General features: G+C 34.4%; 1 protein-coding gene across 8 annotated transcripts; it reads right to left on the bottom strand.

Moving 5' to 3' along the window:
- Positions 1-601: 601 nt before the first annotated feature.
- Positions 602-21,862, bottom strand: LOC110098635 (cleavage stimulating factor 64). Of its 8 annotated transcripts, XM_028698460.1 has the most exons (9): positions 21,460-21,862; positions 19,815-19,889; positions 12,114-12,233; positions 6,301-6,334; positions 5,957-6,195; positions 5,793-5,870; positions 2,346-2,381; positions 1,799-2,230; positions 602-1,093 (listed from the first exon to the last, which is right to left on the bottom strand). In XM_028698460.1, exons 3-9 carry the CDS (start codon positions 12,153-12,155, stop codon positions 962-964), a joined length of 993 nt encoding a protein of 330 aa, XP_028554293.1. In that variant the 5' UTR covers positions 12,156-12,233; positions 19,815-19,889; positions 21,460-21,862; the 3' UTR covers positions 602-961. The 8 variants fall into 8 exon arrangements, with proteins under 8 accessions (XP_028554293.1, XP_020681176.1, XP_028554296.1 ...); XM_020825517.2 differs by lacking the exon at positions 19,815-19,889 and having other exon boundaries at positions 21,456-21,862; XM_028698463.1 differs by lacking the exon at positions 12,114-12,233.
- Positions 21,863-22,525: the final 663 nt, after the last annotated feature.

The raw sequence follows: 22,525 nt of genomic DNA, 5'->3' as shown, positions 1-22,525 counted from the left end.
TCGCCTCAGCCACAACAAAACATACTTCAGAGGAAAACAAGAAAAGAATAAATACAGGTTGAATTCCATCACTAACCAGAGAATTAAGCATCAATAGGGAAATCAAGTTCATAAAGCAAAAACCATTGCGTGCAAGAATCAGCAGCAGTATACAATTACACAAACAATAGAGAGGAGTAAGTCATGCTAAATGAAGCCAGGGTGCAGCAGTAGATTGAAAGATTCCTCTATATCTTTGTCATATTCTGCCTTCTGCTTTCATATTTTGCATGAATGGAATGACAATAGAGGTACTGTGTACACGTTTGATGAATCAATAAGGAGTCAAATCAAATGACTTTCTTTCCAACAATGAATTTTTCTGTGCGGACACCTGACACCATTCGGAGGCCAACCAGAATGCGTCACGGCACTTTTTTGCTCGGTATCCAGCCCGTGCTGGGTACCGGATGATGTGGCATGTTTTGGTTGGCTTACGGTTTCTCCTTTTCAAGATGCCTTTTAGATTTTTCACCATACCAAAAAGTAAATTAAGACCATAAACAGACTTCTGATCACCTTCAGGTAAACAAGCTACTACTACTGTCATAGAAAAAGCAAATAATCAACAAGACACTTTGTGTTTGTATTATTAAAACCATTGGGAAAAAATATATTTGAAAGAATGATAGGTCACATCTAAAAGATAGACAAGAATCTCATGTTCATTTTCTCTTGTATGCTGGTCATCCTTTAATGAATAATGATGCATGGAAGCAAGGGAACATAATAGACCCTTGCATTCAGCTACCAATGACCAACTCATTATTGTTCTATTTCTCTCCCGTGCATAAAAGAATGTATGGTGGGTGAAAAAATAGTTGGAGAGTGGTTAATCAAACAAAGAATCATGGGACCATTCATATAAAATACGTGAATGGAGTCCCCCATTCATTGTGAGTGTGGAGCCTACAGAAGCTATTCAAGTCGGTTTCGAACGGAGAATCCTTTGGATCTCGAGCACTTGCTGCTGCTCGTCCAGAGGTAGTGAACTAAGCTGCTCTGGTGTCAACCTCATCAGCTGCTGCAGAAGAAACGACTCCTCTGATGAAATCTGCAGAATAGAAAGAAAGTTGATCAGGCTAAAATTTTGAAGAATGAAAACAAGATTGAATCCTCAAATTCTTATAATGTGTGTGAAATCTTTTATATCAAAGTTTATTTCAAATATTTAATATTTCTTCCTGATTCAACAAAGTGACAAAATAGTTTCATGTGTTGTTATTCAATCATAGCACATGCACATCAAAGCCCTGCATGGGATCCTGGTTGGGTACCCATGCTGTACTCAGAAAGGCTTCACCCACCAACGCCCACCCATGACAACTTTTGGGATGCCGTACCCACCTATACCCACTCACTTTCCATGCTTTTTGAATGTAGTCTGCTACAAACTCATAACCTTGAGGCTTGTTGCCCTTTGCTCTTATTGCAAACTTTCTAGCCGCATATCAGAATTTATCGTAATCACTGTGTGGTTAAGTACTACACACTACGTAGTGAGGATTGCAGTAATATAAGATATACGGTGATTAGCAATGTAAATTGATTTATCCCCCGATGTTGAGTACTCACTCATACCCACCCTTAAGGTCATGGGCGTACCCATACCCATTGGGTATGGGTGGGTATGGGTATGGGTACCCAATGCAGGGCTCTGATGCACATTATTTTAATAAGACGTAGTTGACTTCTCGTCATTGTGACGATAACCATATAAAACAAGAATATTAATAGATCAGTCTACAACTACTCTAACCTGGGACGTTGAAGGATGAGGTGAAAGTGACTGCTGCAGACTTGTATTTGGTGGGTTCCATTGAGGTTGCTCAACTGGTTGAAAATGATGAGTTAGAGAAGGCTGCGCTATTGGTAAGGAAACAATGGTAGGTAGTGAATGTAAAGGCTGAAGAGTTACACCAACAGATACTGTTCCTTGTGATGGAAATTCATTTTGTGGCAGAGAGGGCGGATGAGCAGGAAGAGGAACATGTTGAGGAAATGAGTGTTGTAAGACAACAGAAGTTGGCGATGCATTTTTTGTCTGATCTTCAGGCAGTTGGAAAAATGCTTCAGAAATTGCCTCTTCATGTAACGGGAATTGACCATGACGCGAAGGCGTCACAGGATTCAAATCCAATTTGTCTTCCTGAACTGCAAAATGTGATTTCTGGGAACTTGCCATTTGCATCTGGAGGTTTATTAAGCAAAAAAACAGGGATCCAAAACGTAAAAATCAATAATTTATGCTTGAATTATTCTGTTTGAGCTATTCAAACTTCAAGATTATAATGAATGAGGCGGACCATTTGTGGCGTCTCCATTCCAAGCATAGTCAGTGCCTGCATTGCAAAAGAAAACAATTTCAGACACCAACGGCCTTTTTTGGAATTTTGTCTACGATGTTTTCTATTTTCTATTATATTCTGTTGTGGTGCCAAGTCGATGACTGTTTGCTTCTACTTATTAAGTTTTTTGTTTATTTAATGTGATGGATGAATTTGCTTAACAAAAATAATTATAGAAAGACAAATATGTTAAATGTCAAAAATAAATATAATTAGTTATTTATAAGTAAAATCAATTAAAGTTATCTAAAAAAATATTAATTTAGGAACTATTTGAGATCACTTTTATTTTTTAAAAAAACAAATTTTTAATCTAATTTTATTTTTTTTAAATAACTATTTTTCTTTTAAAAATTCTCAAAATAAATTTGAGTTCTTTTTCAAAAGAAGTATAAGCACCGATAGCTATCACAACGGCTACCATTTGCGGCAACCCTTACTGCTCCATCAATGACCAACCTTGTTGTCATCTCCTCGCCCGCCACTATTGTTTCTCTATTGGTGACTGCCGCCATGGCTTAAAATTGCGCGATAAGAGGCGTGCCTTGAGGCACGCCTCAGCGCAATTTCACCCCTTTAAGCCTCAAAGCCTACACAATGAGTTCAGGATTTGAGGCGCACGCCTCAAGTTTACTGAGGCGCGCCTCGCCTCACGGTTAAGAGGCGCCCACCTCTAAAAATTAAAAAAGCTAATGTACATGCTCGATACCATTAGGTATCGCTAGGTACATACATGCTCGATACCGCTCGGTATATGCTCGGTACCACTCGATATCTTTCCATACAAACAACTTATGAACTTTAAAAACAAGCAGAACTTCAAAATTACTCTTACAATAAAAATTTGTTCCGGGGGCGCTGCCCTTGACCCCACGACCTGATCGGGCAGGTTGAACCCTGCCAGGGGGCAGCGCCCCCTTGGACACCCGGCAAACCAGTATATTGTTGTATTCATGTTGTCTTATTATTGGAATATTTTGATTTCACTTCATATTTTGTGCATTTTTATGTTTTACATATTATTTAATCATTAGTATATATAAAATTTATCATTTTATGTTTACGCAATTTTTTTTGATTTTGAGGCTTACGCCTCAAAGCGCCTTGAGGTTTACGCCTCGCCTCACGAACGAAAAACGCCTCAATACCCGATTACGCAATTTTAAACATTGACTGCCGCCAACACCCCTTAAATTAATTTATTTGATATTCAATAAAAAGAAAAATAATATATTTTAAGAAATAAAATACATCAAAATATACAACAAGAACAAAATTTTTTTCCTACTACATGGGGTCGGCTACATAAATATTTTTTCTCCATTGTCTTATTAAGAGTCAAGTTCTCATTTAAATCTAATAAAAAATATCATTTTTAATATTTTCTAACTAAGCCTTTTTAGGTTTACTTTTACCTTTCTTAACGTAGGTCGATGTAAGAGTGAAGCCGATGTTTTATTTGTCCAAAGCATCTAAGACAACTCTCTCTAACTTTATTTTGCACTAGAGCTACTCCAAACTTTTCACGCATATACTCGTTTCCCATTTTCTCTAAGAGTGAAGCCGCTCATCCACTTGAGAATTCTCATCTTTGCAACACTTAACTTAATTTTATGCTTATCTTTTAATGAGCAATATTCTATGCCATAAAACATTGCATGTCTCACCACCATCTTATAAAATTTCCCTTAAGTTTGAGGGGTACTTTTCCATCACAGGAAAGACATGCATTCCTCCACTCCAACCATCCAATTTGAATTCTACTAATAATATCTCTATCTATTTCACCATTACTTTGAACAATAGACACAAAATATCTAAAATGTGTACTCTTATTAATGGCTGATCAATAGACGTCACAATCCCCCCACTAGATCTATTGTACTAAAATTATACTCCATATATTTAGTTTTAGATCTTCTCAAACGAAAACCTTTATACTCCAAGTTTGACCTCCATAATTCAAGTTTTCTCTCAAATCCCTCTCTAGTCTTATCCACAAGAACAATATCATCAGCAAAAAACATACACCATGATACATCCTCTATCAAATGTCTAGTAAGAACATCCATGACTAAAGTAAAAAGATATGGACTTAAAGTTGATCATTGATGTAATCCAACTGAAATAGGAAAATACTTGATCAAATCACCTTGTGTTTAAACACAAGTAATGGCTCCTGCATACATATCCTTGATTACTTGAATATTAGAATTATTAACTCCTTTTTTCTCTAGAACTCTCTAGCGACTTCTACTGGAGCTTTATAATTTATCTTCTCTAAATCAATAAATATTATATGTAGATCCTCCCAATTCTCTCTATACTTCTTTACATCAAACCTCTCTCAAGAAATGTATAGCTTCCATAGTAGACCTAGCCGGCATGAATCCAAATTAATTTTGAGAAACATCAATATCAAACCGTAATCTATGCTCAACACCTCTCCCTCATAGTTTTAATGTATGAAACATTAACTTAATTCCTCTCTAATTCACACACACTCTAGTGCATCACCTAAAATACATAAAAATATAAATAAAATAAAATAAAAATAAAACTAATCTCAAATGATCCCTTAAAAATTAATGATTATTTACTTATAAACAAATTAAAATTATCATACTAAATAGATTTATAGAATGATTTATGAAACAATACTAAGTAATTCTTTTAGTTAAAAAAACAAACCACATAAAATTCATCCATCAAAAGAATTTAACATGATAATTGAAAAATAAAACACACAATATGAACTTGTTGTGATAATATAAAAATAAATTAGAAGTTACCCTTGTTTAAAAAATTTAATCCTAGTTTTGAATAAAAAAGATTATTTAGAAAACATGTGTTAGTTTTTTCATAACCTCCATTATTTTTTTAAAACTTTTGCACAGCTGAATATTTCCAACTGTCATTTTTTTTAAATTTGGCAGGGTGAGCGCTTGAACCAGGCCTATTAGAATTCTCCAATTTATTTCCAATCAAGATGCTACCAGTTCAAGCTCTTCCAATTGTAATCTTAAAACACATAATTAGTTTTTAAAAAATCACTTCCAATTGGAGCCCAAGCAAAAGTTAGAAATGAAGAGTATCACAAGAAAGACTGGGTTAAGATAAAATAGATAAGAGTTATTTATACATAGAAATTCCATATTGATGATATATGACCTCATTAAGTAAGATTTTACATTGTTGTCATCCATTTAAATTCTAGTGGCTGTAACGTTTGACTGAATCATCTCAGTATAAAAACCTAAAATAGAAACCATAATGAAAACAGAAAAATGGCATTTTCTCCTCACAAACTTAAGTTTGCAACGAATTCATGAAGAAAACATGCACATATTAATCTATTCATAAACCGTGCAAGATAAATATGATAATTGTAATAGGAAAATTTACCTGAACAAGTGCCTTTCGCAGCTGAGGATTCCCCTGCAGTAGTTGCTTAGCGGTAGCCTCATTTCTTTCAGCCAAGGCCTGAAGAATTTGGTTCAAATAATACACTATACTGTACATATGAATGTTTAAGGAAAAACATTTGAAAAGACATGAAAACAAGTGACCTTCATCTCCAGCATAACGTCATCCATCTGATGCCTGGACATTTTTGCCAGGTAAAGAGTCAAAGGATCATTATTGGAACCAGAAACAGTTGGAATGACATTTCTCAATTCAGGCTGTAGACTACTTTTTTGGGATCCATTTAATACGTCCGCCATTGCAGAGGCAGCTTTAGCTGCAAATGGGAGCCCTAACGGTTGATGCAGAGCTGCATCGTGACCGGCTAATGATTTCTGGCTATCTGCGAGTTCTTTTCAAAAGAGTAGTTAGCAGTGGATATCCTTGAGATAAAACAAGTTATTGATAAAGATGCAGTTTCAAAAATCAATAAAAGAACAGGAAGGACCTGTGACTGATTTATATGCTCGCCCACCCCAATCCTGTAACACAACAATTTTGTTTAGCATAATAGGAATTAAATTGATGTAACACAAATGGTGCACATGTAGGAATTGACAAACTATAAGAGCCCAAAGTAGAAAGTAAGATAGGGGTAGACATGAGTAGGGGTGTAAGTCAGCCGAGCCGGCTCGAGCTCGACTCGTTTATGGGATCGTGAGCCGACTCGAGCTCGACTTGTTTATGAGCTCACAAGCCAAGCTCACGATTCGAGCTCGAGTTCGAGCTTGAGCTCAGCTCGGCTCGTGAGCTCGTTGTTAGACCGACCCATCCTGGGCCGGTTGGACCGGTCCAGCAGGGACCGGTCCGCGTCTACGCGAGACGGACGCGAGACGGAGCCCGCCTGGGCGGAAACGGCTCTGCCGTGAGCCGTGAATCCACGTAGGCTTGAGAGGGGGAGTTTAGGAGGGAAATTTTGAACGTGAAAGACTGTTTTAGGAAGTTTATGATTGTCTTTTATGATTAATTTTGTATAATTAGGAGTTTGGGGGGAATTAGCTTCTCATCTTGAATTTGAATTGTTTTGAGATCTAGGTTTTGGTGACTTGGGCTCTTGGCTTCGCCGGTGATCTTTGGGAGAGTTTTTCCTTCCTCTCGAATTGAAGGAAAGTTGTATCTTGCAAGTGCTTTTCATCCGTTATCGAAATAAAAGCGTTTGTATTGTTTTTCCTACGTTTTCCAACGTTTCTTCTCTGTTTTTGGCTGTTTTCCTGCTGTGGACAGCAGTTCATCCTAGGTCTACTTGGTTTTTGGTGTGAAACACTTGGAAATCCAAGTGTTTCCTATCACTCGTGTGCCGGCTCGAATTTATTACATTTAAATATTTTTAAAAATAATAATAAATGATGTATAAATCCCACTCCCGCCTGCATGTCTTTCAAAAATTTTCAAAGCGTGATTTTGAAATCTGCTACTATGCCCCCCTCTCTCTCTCACACACACACATGAATAATTAATGCTAATACCTCTCTGACAGTACCCAAAAAAATCTGCTCAATCTCTCTCTCTCTCTAAATAAGCTCGTTAATGAGGCTTAAAAGCTTCAGCCTTTTCAATTCCATCAATCAATATACATTTATTACATTAGAGAAAGCTGCAGCTTTATTTTCTCCTAAATGAAAACCAGGTGGGAAAACGAAAACTGGGTGGGAAACCGGACGGGAACTTAGAAACCGGGCATGAAATTGAAAACAAGCACAAAATCGAGTGGTTTGACGAGCCAACTCGAGTTCGTTTATAGTGGGACGAGCTCGAGTTCGAGCTCGCCTTTTGAGCTCTACTCGAGCTCGCTTTCCGATTGACGAGCTGGCTCGATAGTGCTAAAACTCGACTCGACTCGATTCGTTTACACCCCTAGACATGAGCCAGTTATAGGTGCCCAAATGAGAACATTAGCCACCTGAAGTACATGTCTATAAGCCTGAAGTGTTGTAAACTTGTAATCTTTGTATTTGTGAGTTCTGCATGTTTTGAAATTTTTAAATTTTGAAATTCAAAATATTGATTTTGAAAATTGAATTTAAAATTATGGAGGGAATAGGCACCTGAAGTGAGCTGAAGAAAATTGATCTTACAAGAAATAGAACTGCCAAGTGACCTATGTTAGGAGTGACTTGTTTAACGCTTTAAAGTGAATGCATTACCAACTGGAATGTGTTAAGAATAGAGAGAAACTTGCTTTGAGTAGAAGTGTTGTGGGTTTCTCCATTACTAGTGATGGTAGCAAAGGAGAGAATAGTGAAAAATTGTGAGAAAAAAACTTGGTAAGGCCTAACCATGATATATTAGTTTGCATCATCTTTTTACCTTTTTATACTTTTATTTATCTTTTCTCTTTCACTTACTGCAATATCTCGAAAATATAAATTACATATACTTTGAAAATTTGATAGTTTGTGGTAATTGATTTAAAAAATCTATTTGGGAAAATATAAGTTTTTTGCCTCGTTGTTACAACCATTTCATAAATTAAATTAAGTAGAAAGGAAGATCTTAAATCTCTTTGGTGTATGTGATCACCTTATTTGAAAAAATAAAATTCTGCTCTCTAGCTTTCATTCAATAAAATAAATATTTGAAAAAAAAAGTTTTATTTTAATATTTTTTTAAAAAAATAAATTCACCTTCCTCTTGATTGTACCATACATTCACTATGACATAATACATCAAAGATGAATAATTAATTAGTAAAAACTAAAAAGTCGAGATAGTATTCCTCGCTCCTTCCTCCTTATTTTTCTTCTCCTCTCTTCATCTTCCCATCTTAATACCAATGTCCTTCTATTCCTCCTCCTAAACCCCTCATCTAACATTCAACCAAGCTTCCTCCTTCCTTCCCTACTCTATATGAAAACTCCTCATCCCTCCTAGTAACTGACCACCACTCCTCTCTCCTCCTGGTAACCAACCACTACTCGCACTATATTCTATAGCCACAGCCTACCAACCTTCCCACCTCTTTGCAAGCCAAATTCAAGATTTAATTTCATCATCCTTCCCAAGTCAAACAAAGCATATCATCATCATCCAAGGAGATCCATAGCCACCTTCATTATCCATTGGAGTTTCATGACTAGAATAAGGAAGCATGAGGTGTAATCCAATGCCTAGGGTTGCAAATGAACCGAGACGAGCCGAGCTTTAGCATGTTCAAGATTGAGCTCATTTGACAGCATATGTTCAAGCTCGGCTCAATAAAAATCAAGCTTTTGTGGCCCTTGTTCGCTCGAGCTCGTTTAAAAACCATTTCTCAAGCTCAACTCGTGTTCAATTTATACCATGTTTATTTAGGCTTATCGAGCCGCTCGTTGACAAGCTGGTGGTTCGGCTCATCCAAGCCCCATCGAACCGCTCATTGACAGATTTAGCTCGAATAGATAAAATAAAATCATAAATAAAGCCAACCAGCATATAGATGCCGACAGCTGCCTGCTGTTCAACAATTGGCCATCACATGTTTTTCATTTTATAAAGCATAATCAATATAGTCCATGCGGGAGAAAACCCCCATAGTTTTTTTTTTATGCCATGGAGGAGAAAGAGAGAGAGGCAGGTGGGAATTTAGGAGAGAGAGAGCGGGTGGGAGAATGAAAAAAATGCGAGAAAGAGAGACGGGCAGGTCCGGCGGGAGTTTTTTTTTCCAATTTTTTATCTATATATTTTAAAAAATTAGTTAAATAACGTGAGATTTAATTATCTTATTAGTCAAATAAAATATAATATTTATTTTTAATTAAATAAGACATAATCGAGCTTCTTAATTGAGCTTCCTAACGAGCATGTTCACGAGCTCTGAACGATACAATTCATGAACATAAACGAGCTATATTGCAAATCTGGACCCAAGACTTGTGATTTTGATGATAACAAACATTATTGGATTTCTCACTATGCTAATTGAAGTTATTGCATATCTATTTTTGCCTTGCTATCTAACATTTCAAGTCCACCGTTCACTTGCAATATAGATCAGCTTAAGATTGGGTAAACAATAATCAAAGTCTATATTTTCAGTATTTATGTACTTTTTTTATCATTCTTGAGTCAATCATGTATTGCGGTGGATCCTAAAGCTAAGTAACCTTGCACACACATACACACTAAAGGGGTAAGCTAGTTAGGAAAAAATTAAGTTTTTTAAACTAATCGTACAGAACGATTGTTAACCAAAAAATCCTAATTAGAGCACCTATACTAAGTAAGATTGATTAAACTCATCGGAATGTACGATCTCTATCGTACAGGACAATCAGTTATAATCAACAAAACATCCGCCAATCATAATTTATGTAATATTTTAATACTCAAAATCTGTGTCTAATAGTATTGTACAATATGCATCGTATTGTACAATATATGACAATCATGCCTATATTGATCCAATGATTAGGGAAACAAGTATGGTTAATTTGTTCAATCAAATCGTACAAGATGATTGGTGACGATAGTACTGTACAACTCGAGCGATGCATGGGACGATAATTAAATCATCACCTATCGTCCTAAAGGAAATGCCATAATTTTTCAATTAATCGTACAGGACGAACCTCCAATTTCGCACTGTATGAACATAGCTCTGCATGGGGCGATAATTAAATCGTCGTCTGTCGTACTAGATGATCAGTATATCTCTTAAACTGATCGTACAGGGAAATACATTTCGTACTATCTAAAAAGGTTGTTTTGTTCTATCGTACTGGATGATGTTCTCAATCGTCTTGGATGATCAGTTCTTCTCTTTGAACTGTTCGTACAGGGTCTATCTCCTTGTACAGTAATAACATGAGTGCTTTAAACTAATCGTACAGGACGATCTTGGATTGTACTGGATGATCAGAGTCGGCAAATTGAAATTTAGAGCTTTTTGAGAGGCTCTCTATTTAAGCTTTCACAGTCTTATTTCAGAAGACTTTTGCTGCTAAGTTTCTTGAGAGAGAGCATAGTGAGGGAGTTAAGGAGTGCTTTCGGAGAGCAAAGAGGGAGATTTGTTTGTGATAGAAAGTTGTGAGGGATTCACAATGTTACTCCAAGTAAGGTTCTTCCTTGTCCTCTTTAATCTTTTGCCTTGATCCTTTGATGGCTCCGGGAAGACTTTCCACAACACTAGTCTTAGGTTCTTTGTCTTCTTCAGGAGGGAGAAAAACGATTCTTGGTTCTTTGCCATCTCCAGGAGGAAGAAAATGATTCCAGGTTCTCTGTCTTCACCAGGAGGGTGAAAAAGGATTTCAGGTTTTTTTCCTTCACCAAGAGTGTGAAAAAGGAGTTTAGATTCTCTTCCTTCATCAAATTGGTGAAAAAGATTTTTTAAAGGCTTCTAAGCCTTGCTATGGTCACAAAAGAAGAGACACTACTTTTAGTGCAATACTTGGAAAGGAGGTTTCTAGGGAGCGCAGTCGTAGGTCAGGTTGGACCAAGTCACTATAAATTTTTGTGTGTTTTGTTCTTATTACTCTGCACTTTTATTTTTCTATGATTTACTATGTGGTTGACAAACTCTGATTTTTTGTTATTGTGAAATTAATCTGCTTCCAAATTAGGGGATTAAGGTGTTTGTTTTTAGATAATAAAAATGCTACAAAAAGATTTTTTTTTTTTTTAAATAAACAATTTACCTCCATGTTGGTTAGCCTCAGATTGGTTCTTTAATGTTTAACAACCTTCACGAACTTTCAAACAAAATGTCAGGTTGTTCAAGCTTGTTTATTTAGTTATCGAGTATTTATCAAAATTGTTTAAGCTTGTTCATTTACCTTATCAAATGAACATAACAAGTTCTTATCGAGCTGAGCCACGAGTAGCTCGTTGAACCCTCAGTTCATTTGCAGCCCTACCAATGCCATCTCCAACGAATTGATTTACATTAATCAGTGTTTGCTTATTTATGAGTATTATCGCATCCATGTCCTACCAGATTATTCGTTCCCCTCGACCATTCTTCCTCTTAATCTCTACCCATCTCTCCATGTGTTGATAAACTTAATCATGACCATGCATATAAGCTTTCGTTGTCTTTAATGAGACTCCAAGAAATACCTCATCAAACTTTAATGATACCAATTTTCATGTAACTTGATCATCAAATAAATAGTTTCCAGAATATCAAGAAAAGAATATTTTCAGTGTGCAAAACTTGCTATTCCAAGAGGGCAAAAGTTTGGCCAGAGTTTTAACAAACAATAAAATTGTGAAGCCATGAAACAAATCTACAAAGCTTTCAACTCATAGATAATTCATATGTTTTTAAATAAACAAGAGATTAACCTTGACCAGTTCCATGTTATGATCAACTCCTTGGTTCTCCATAAATTCAACTCTTAGCAGACAATCATTATCTTATAGCCTTGGAGATTCCGACAAGCACTTAAAAATTATTCTTCATCTCTGTACAGGAAAAACAAATGACCGTTAGGGGTTGTTTGATTCATTGACATTGTAAATCTCGTTGTGTTATTTAAACATGCCAATAAAATAATCAAGATCAAAGATTAGGATTTGATAATACAGATTAGGGAAAGCGCGACTGTCATAAAATAATCAAGATCAAAGATTTTAAATGTTGGTGCACCCGTAAAATGTAAAAACTCAAAATCTACCAATAAAGCCTGTCATTATAAATAGTGGGGGGAAAATTTTGCATTTGATATCTTGAATGAGAATAAACGGGATGCCAATAACATGTCATGAAGCTTTGCCTATAGAAACAAAAGCGTTATAGAGGAAATCAATCTTATCAGTAAGAAAGCAAGTGAGCAAAATGCCATTAAAAATTTGATAGATTAAAGTACCCACTTCCCAAGCAGATAACCTATTTGTTTCAAAATTGAAAAAGATTTGGGCAGGGAAGCTATAAAAGAGTCAAGAACGCAGATTTCATATCTTGAACCTCAAGCAAAAGTCCCAAACCAGAGTCGCCAATCCAAACCTAAAACCTCTACTACAAAGAATTCGAAAGGCGTGACTAGGGCTGTACATGCTGACCTAAAGAAGATAAGAGGACCAATCACCTCACAAATTCGTTATCAACTGTTCTTCTTTGGCATCAAAAGTTGTATTCCCAATTATATGAACAATGCAAGCACAGCATCAAACGTGACGCAAAATGATTCCAGAAACCAAGAAATGAAGCGTAGCAAGAAGAAACAGAAGTGAGAAGCTTTCTCTCGCTCTAGATGCAGCGATTTTCGAAACCAGCCGTTTATTTAGGATCAAAATACTGCAGTTATTTAGGTCCAAAGAACCCATTGAGTTCAATGCTATGAGCAGTGACACTATATATATCATTAGTGAATTTTAAACTAATTAGTGTTCGAGAAATGTGTTACTAAAAATCAATGCAAAGATTGAACTGCGGTAACAACAATTGCAGCAGAAGTGAACCAAATAAATATTTTAAAAATTTTACTTCAAAACATCTTTGAGAATAAGAAAAATTAACAATAATATTTTAATACCAAAATTAAGACTTAGCACTATAATTTTATTTTATTTTTGTAAAATAAAGTTCACTTTGCAACAAAGAGTAGTTCTAAGCAACAAATCAAAATATGCAAGAGATAAAGTAAAGCATAAAAGAAAAAAAAATACAAATCATATTTTTATAATGGTTTGATCAACCTGACTTACATACACTCCATGGAGTCATCTCCTCGGGAATTCCACTAACCACTTATTCTGCTCTCAATAAGGCGGAGAAGTCTCTCCCCTTCACAGGGACATGGATAATACCCTTTTACACCGCTTCTCTTCCGAGAAGCCTCCCTCCTGCACCCAACATGGTAGAGATGCCTACACCTCTAGCTTCCTGACTGACAAAAAGTCTTCCACACCAAGACTCTCTAGAGCACTTTCACTCAAGATCCCTCACGCTTGACAACCCGAGCAAAAAAGACATTGGCTGAGATGAACAACTTTGTGCACCACTCTCACACACCTGGACAACCCCTCCAAGAGATCCCTTATGTTCTCTCCACTTTTTCTCACCCTCTCCCTTAAATTATAGTATGATCAAAGACTCTTCCAAAGAATTAGTGAAAACCTTTCTCTCTGACTTTCATAGACTTTCCATCGTCAAAGAAAAAAGTTTCACAGAGACACAATAAAGACACCTGACACTCAAAGACATATTATATATTCTAAAGTTTAATTTTTTACATTATTCCTTTAAATAAATCCTAAAAATCTTGATTTAGTTAATTTCACAAGTTTATTGAACAATATGAAGAATGAATCGTATAATATGATATATTCAATGATGTCAACTCAAAGAACTAGACCATCCTATCTGAATGAGGTTCGTCCGAACAATCTCTTTGTTTGTTTGGATTGTATGATTACAATCGTACAATGAATTCTTCACAATGTTGGTGACTCATAGCATTGAATCATCCTGTATGAATAATGTTTGTCCAAATAAGTTATATGTTTATTTGTGTTATACGATTGAGACCATACAGTATGATATATTATCTAATTTGACTCATTGATTTTATGTTTCAAAATAGGTAAATAAGAATACACGGAATTAAGTTTTGTACTATACGAAGTATTCAAATTTTAAATTTACCTATTTTTTAAAATTTCATTGTTATAGTTATTTTAAATTTGAAATTGTTTATCGTCTAGTACGATAGAGGCTAAACCATATAAGGGTGGCCAGTTGCCCCACCCTTAAAATTCATTTTTCTTCTTAGAAGAGGGGTATTTTTGAGCCCCCCCCCCCCCTCTAAAAATTTTGTTTTGCCTAATATATGTCCAAATTACTCTTCCAAGTCCCTAATCTTGTCCCTCTTTTGTATCTCTCTCTACTCTCATTTGCATGTGCAGCAATGCAACCTCCTTAAGCTCTCTTCTTGTCTCTCTTGTTAACGTGGTGTGTAGGCATATGATGCCTACTTTAGCCTCATAGTTCGCACACTGTTCTGCCCACCCCCTCATTAAGTATTTTTGAGATACTCTTCTAACTTCTAAGCTAAATTATTTGTCAGAGTAACCTATTGATATAAACTTTATTGGTGAAAAAGTAGTATTCTCTTGTATCTCATTAGATTTTACTTCATATAATGTATTTTATTTTATTATTTTTATAATTATTATTTATTGTAATAATTACTATAAATATTATTTAATTAAAATTAATGTTACTTGATTTTCAATAATTATAAAAATATCATTTATATCCTACAATATGATTTGGATCATATAATATGATTTATATCATACTGTATACCTTATCTTATAGTCAACTATTTTAATTAACTTTATTTAATTTTGTACTAACCTTTATATGTATGTGCTTCATCAGTCAACCTACTATTTGTCTATAATACAAAAAGATACAAGAAAAAATAAAAAATAGGAAATACAATTTGGCACACATTTTTTCTTAACTTTCTTGACTTTGATAGACTTTCTTTGTATTTAATTCTTCAGCTTTATCAGGTCCTCGTTATGATATTCTATCACATTTGTGATACCGACAATGTTATTATAAAACTAGTCTCATGCATACATAACTCAACTTTTGATGTATAACCGATAATATTTTTAATTAATATACATCAGGCCCATGAGGTTCAACACAACATATTCTGATTGTTAAACTTGATCGCATACAATTCCACCAAAATTGTTTTTATCAACATCTCAATTTAGATATGTTATATTATGGATGTTATGCTATATCTGAAATTGCACTTTGTTGTATTATGACATTTTGTTATATCTCCAAAATTGTAGTATATTATATCTATTAAATTGTACTCTATGGTGTAATTGATAATTTTTTTTCTCTTGAACTACACTATATTGTATCTATTTACAATGTTCAAATTTTGCTCAAATATTGTTCAATCCATATTTGAATCATTTTCAAACCTTGTTAAAATATTATTCGAATAGGGTTTTAAATCTATAAGAATAAGGTATATGACTTAGGCACTATGATAAGAAATAAGACTAAACTAGTAACTTGGGATTATAACTAGATTGAAGGCATATATTTTAAAGAATCATATACTCCTGTAGCTAGGTTAGAATCTAATTTATCAAAAGGAGCTAAATGGGTTTATAGATTATACTTATCTACATGATGTATTTGCTAAATAAGTCATTATATGGATTGAAACAAGCTCCTAAGACTTGAAAGAAAAATTAAGTGCAGTTTAGGAAATGGAAGGTAAATACTACTTAATTTATCAAAAGGATTGGAGTTGATATGACAGTGACACAAATACATATCGATGACATTTTGTTTGGAGCTATAAAGGATTAATTGTGTTATGGTTTTGTCACTACTATGAGTAATGAGATTGAGATGAGCTTCATCAAAGAGCTCACCTTCTTTCTTAGGTTACAAGTGAAGCAGAAGAATGATACAAATTTTATTTGGCAAATGAAAAATGTCCATAATTTAATAACTAGGTTCAATCTAAAAGGATTAAAGTAATCTGGTACCCCATAAGCCCAACTACAAAGCTAGTAGAGATGCAAGTAAAAAGTTAGTGAATTTTAATTTGTATATAAGATTGATATGATTCTTATTATACTTAATAGTCATAAATTGAGCATCATGTTTGATGAAGAGTCCCACAAATTAGTTGTAAACAAAATACATATATTATAGGAACACCAAACATAGGATCATGGTTTCCTAACTATAAGGTATCATTCAAACTTGTGTGGTGTTTTGATGATGATTTTGTAGGTTGAAGAGTTGATTAAAAGAGCAACTAAGTTAATTGCTAGTTCTTAGCACTTCTCATAGCAACTTATATTAGACAATAATAACTAGATGGTTATATCTTAATTTAGACCACATCCCAATTTTTTGTGACAATAATAGTTTAATTAACCTAACAAAGAACCACTTTAACACTCAAGACTGAAACATACTTGGTGGGAAAAATTTGTGTCACCACGCAGATTTTGATTTCTCCTATTTTGTAATCGAATACTGCATTAAGAATAAAGTACAATCTCGAGAGACCGACACAATATTCTATAATGGATTCAATATCAAAATAGGGTTTTGAAAATTGATATTTCTATAATCAAACACAGTTTAGAGAATAACATATTATTTCGAAAAATAAATATGAAATTCTAGAGAATGTGTTTAAAAATAGAAATATTTTTTTTGAAAAATTATTATTCTTTTATTTTAGATATAGCAAGGAGAATATTATATCATCTTGAAAGACGAACATAACATTCTTCAAGACATCCAAAAGCAAGAATGAGTTTTATAAAATTCATCATTTCTAAAGTTGAATAAACAAACAGGAACATTACATTATCTGAAAAGATAATAATAACATCCTATTAAGTATATGTTAAGATTAGAAATGAAGTTTTTTAAAGACATCTGCATTCCCAAAGATTCTTCCTTGTTTTATATGAATAAAACAAGGTTTATTTAGTCTGGGGTTCTCAATCCTATAGGAGAAAGCCCTATAGTTAATTACATCCTAGGAGGAATGCTCCAAAGAACTCTCGAGTTAAAGCAGTGATTTTCATACCCTTTTGACTACAAAGTAGAAGACAAGGAACAAAAGTAAGGATTTCCAAGGAGGAAAGCTCAATGTTGAACATTTATTAGTGAGTCAAAAGAGGAAAAGTAGGAGACTGGATTCTGAGAAACTCAAGGCGACCTCAATCTACCCTATGTTGGGCTTTACATTTTAATAGAGAAATTTTATGTTTAAGTTGACATTTATTAGAAATTTGGGATTATATTCCCGGAGGACGAGGACTTAAGATCTAAAAAAAAATTGCCTCAGAACTTAAATCTAATTTGGGTACTATAAATAATGACCCGAACCTAACTAATGAAGTGCAAAATCTGGACTTATCTCGGCCTGGATTGGGGAGCCAGACAACACATCCGTACCTTTAAAAGCGCGTGTTTACGATTGTATATGAAGCGAAAGATATGAGACTGGTTAGTTCTTAATAATTGGACGAATAAGACAAACCTATTATCAATATTAGGGTGAAAATGTCTAGAAATGTTAATTAATATTTTAGACTCTTTTTTTAATTTTTATCTAATGCAATGCATGCTAATTGACTCGAATGCATAAAATGAATATGAAGCAGTTTTAAAATTAGGCTTAGAAAATAGGTTTTTCCCTAGAGACAGAACTGCACCCTCATAGGTCAAGTGGTCTGCCAGAACTCGCAGGCGGGGAGGTGCCTAACAAGGAAGAGAAAGTAATAATATGCTTATGTCGACTCTCGGCGATCCGAGCTTACTTCTTAGGTCGTTGAGTTACTATGTGAGCCTAAAATTTTTATAGAATATACAAGTAGAAAAATTTTATAGTACCCTTACGAAAAATTAATCTCCGATTCGAATCCAGGCTAAAACAAAACACGACATGCAAGGGCCCTAAAAAAAGCTACTGCACAAACATAAACAAATAAATTAAATATCCAAAATTATAATATCCAATGTCCAATGTCCATATTACACCCAGAATTTGCAGAAAAGTAAAGTGGCCGGGCACCACTGACAACAAACCGGATTCTAATCCTAAGAATGACGCGGTGATTTTTGAACTGGGATATACTGTTCCTTGATCTTTTATTTTTTTCGTCTTCTTTCTTCAATCTTCTCGTTCTGTCTTTTCTTCTTCTATGAGCTTCTTGGGTTCGTCGGATTTTGGATATCCAATAAAAAGAAACTCATCCCTAAGAGGGGTATTTTCTTTTCTATTTGGATATTGAATCATCCTAATTTGGCTTTCCAAATAAAAGAGAATAATCCTTTAAGGTATATTCTCTTTTCTTCGGATTCCAAATTGAATGTAATATCCTATTTTTCAAAATCACTTTCACAATTTATAATACTTTTCAAACGCATTTACATTTACATTACATTTCACAGAAAGAAAAGAAAAATCTAGACCACCTGCAGGGTTATCCTAAGCAATTTATAGTAAAAATCATCCCAAGCAGTTATATATTTGCATTTTGAATTAAATCACTCAGCCATATTTGGCCACACTCTTTTTATTTGGGGGCTAAGCAACTGGAGCACCTATAGCATTTATATAATTATTAATTAATTAGCCCCCTTTTTACTGCCCTGCATGAGTGTGACCACCTGCAGAAAAATCTTGTTAACAACCAATCGCTCCTAACCTACGGGTAAACTAATCGTCAAATCAAATCACATCACAAAGTGTAGTAAAGTAAGTAGACAAACATACCAACAATTTTACAACCAACATGCAATGAAAATCGAGAAAGCCCGTTCACACAGCAGTAAGAAAAATAACACCGGCCTAATCTAAATCTAAAGTCGTTTGTCCTAAAAACAATTCTAAGTGTGTGCAACAGTTTGTGTTTTGATATGTCCTTAGGGATAATTATTGCTAAAGTTTTCTAATGATTGAATTTTAGTTTAAAGATATTCACTAATCCTAAGGTGAGATTGTCACTAAGTTTTCTATATTATATATTTCTATCATAAAGTGTGCATGCATCTAAGTCTAGGTTTCTAAGACTCGTCCTTAATTATTGTTCTAAGTGTCACTACTGTTATATGGGATAAAAACATTTGTTATTACTAACCCTTAGGGCTTTGCGTGCGTATAAAAGGGTTTTGAGGATATAAAATAAAACAAAAATATCCTAATAAAATTGAAGTTACTACAGGACCTAAAAGGGAAGGGTTCGCACAAACCACATCAAGGGGCCCCTAAAGATTTTCTAAGTTTAGAATACTCATAGTCACCGAGGGCTATGACCCGGTGGTTTCGCCCGTAGCACCTCTACCCGGTTGGATAGAGGCGACTGACGTCATTAGCTCCTTGTCCTTTTGTTCCCTCGACGTACGTTCCTCGCAGATTATGTCAATAAAGAAAAGAAAATAGGAAAAAATAGGGAAGCAGGGATTAGAAAGCACGTTTAATAATTAATAAGAAAATAATTGAAATTTACTGAAAATAAAAGACATACCTTTCTTCGGGCTTGATCACCAGATTTGTTGCTTGCCTTTTTGGAACCTTTACTTTTGGAAATACACTTTGTAATCTTCCAACATAAATCTTGATGGCATGAGAAAGGGAGTAGAAAGGGAAAAGAGGTAGAGAGGGAAATTAGATTTCTTACTTTTCAACAATCACTCAAAACCACCACTCCTTAGCACAAACAATTTCAATTTTCAATGATTAACCAACATAACTCACTCCCCAATATTCACACACCCCATTTTCAACATAAGCATTTTTAAATATATATATATATATATATATATATATACATTTCATTTTTCAAATCATACATGAATCACCTTTCAAAACATGTGTTTTACTTTCCAAAAACATACACTTTCACTTTTCCAAAAAATCATACAATTCTCACCTTTCAAAATACTTCAACTTTCAATAAATACACATTTAAAACACCGTTCAACAAACTTACATCTCACTTCTTATAACAATTTAACCTTTAACAAATACACACTTTTTAAAATACAATTTGATATATATACATTTTATTTCTCATAATCTAACACTTATTTTTCACTTTCAAAACACTTTATCTTTCCAAAATACACACAAATTCCACCTTTCAACACACACAAATTCACTTTTCAAAATCACACATTCAAATTTGTAAAAACATGCAAGTTTTCAATTTCGAAAATAACACTTTCTAAGACTTTACTTTTCACCTTCTTACACTTGTCACCCTCCACTTTACTATTAAAAAATAAACCGCTTTACATCCTCCAACTATCAAGCTTCAAATTTACCATTCATAATCACCCTTCACTTTTCTAAATTATAAGAAGAATATATAAATGAATTAAAGCAAAGCATAATTTTTATGTATATAAATCTCTACCCATCATGCTCCAGCAAAATGCCCATATATATTTACTTTCCAATTCCAAGTTTGACCAAAAATAATTTGGAAGATGCTAAAATTTAAACAATAAGGTATTTTGAAATACCTTGCAGCACCTTTCGAAATATCTCATCAATATGATTCTTTCATAGCTAAATAAATTTCTAAAACATCACATTTTAGAAATATTCAAGACATGAATGCATAAAATGGATTTTAAAACTATAAATGCAGTAACTTGAGACCCATAATAATTTCACTTTGTAGCCACCAAAAATAAACTATGAAGCTTTTATCAATAACAAGAGTATTTATCTAATGATAATTTTCATTCAATGCATATGTGTCGAATGTTAAATGAGCAGGAAAAACATGCATGAATTTTATTTCTTACAAGCATCCATGTCCTTCATCATGATTACAAATTCTAGCATGCTTTGTAGCGACTTTATACTTCAATTATGCTTATAACCCATCTAATAATTTCTCAAACCATTGACCATCACAAATATATAAAAATAATTGAATCATGTTTGTACATACAAGCTCTCATATATGGTCACTAAAGTAGTTCAAATAGAATAATGCAACCATCTATAATAAGTACGGTGCAAACATTTAAAGAAAAATAAATAGCAATCATTTAGAGAAAATTAAGTAATGTAATTATTTTATCTTAATGGAAGATAAAGATATTATCAATCAATTTGGAAAACTAAACCAGATGCTCACAATTAATGCTCTTACATACAATTGAAGAGGGCAGGCGTTGTCAGAAAGCTGGAGTGGAATTGCAAACTGGTGTGAGAGTTGGATTGGAGTCCGGCGTGAACAAACCATGCGAATGGAGTCGGGTCCGGCTGAATTTTTAGAAAAATTGGGAGGCGACGAGGCTAGGAGCTTTCTCACGCGAACTGGGAGCAAGCCTTCGCGAATCAGAGTGAGGGAGACGGGGTGGAGTTCGGCCTGGAGGCGTGCGGCTTCTTGCGAACTGAGAAAAGGAGAAGGGGCTAGGGAGCGGATGAACCCGAGGCTTATGAACGGCTGGGAGGAGAAAAATGGCTGAAGGGGATTTCGGAACTGTCGAGAGAAGAGCGAATGGGAGCCTGGGAGTTGCGAACTGCAGTGAAAGAGAGCCGGGACTGGGTGGTTTCCGAAATGAGAGGGAGATCGTGTGGAGATGGTTAGACCGGCTCAATCAAATTCAAAACCATTTTTTTTTAATTCAAAATCAATGGCTAGGATTAAATCGTATCTAAAAATGAATTTAGGAGTTAGTTTATAATTCAAAATGGTTTAGAGATTAATTTAGAAAATAATTGATTATTTAAAAATACATATTTTGAGTTAATTTTAAAATAGAAATAATTAAAAAATACTAATTTTATCTCATTTATAACGATTTGAATTTGATTGAGTCGTGCGAACTGATTTAGGCCGAATTAAAAGATCGAGTCCGTGCTACGTCATTAGGTATCCACCTAAGGGAAATCCTGCGTGTGACGTCTATTCTAGGCTACGAGAACCTAGGTGCTAGAATTGAATTCGGGGAAATTGACCTCGAATAATGAGGTCAACAATACTGAGATTTGTCATCGCTTTATTCAAGATTATCTAGCTCTGGGTTATATTGTTTTGGAGTTTATCAACACATACCACTAGCTTGTAGACATCTTCACTAAGCTCTTAGCTAAAAATTATTTTTGTTCCCTTAGGTGATGATTAGGTATACTAGATCCTTCACTTTAGATATTTTGATATAGCTTACTAAATTTCATTCAAGTTATCCTTAGGGCATCTCCAACCGAACGGCAAAT

Source organism: Dendrobium catenatum, unplaced genomic scaffold (genome assembly GCF_001605985.2).
Source record: "Dendrobium catenatum unplaced genomic scaffold, ASM160598v2 fragScaff_scaffold_1089, whole genome shotgun sequence".
NCBI classification, from domain to species: Eukaryota; Viridiplantae; Streptophyta; class Magnoliopsida; order Asparagales; family Orchidaceae; genus Dendrobium; species Dendrobium catenatum.
The sequence above is the reverse complement of the archived record's forward strand: the minus strand, read 5'-3'. Positions and strand labels throughout refer to the sequence as shown.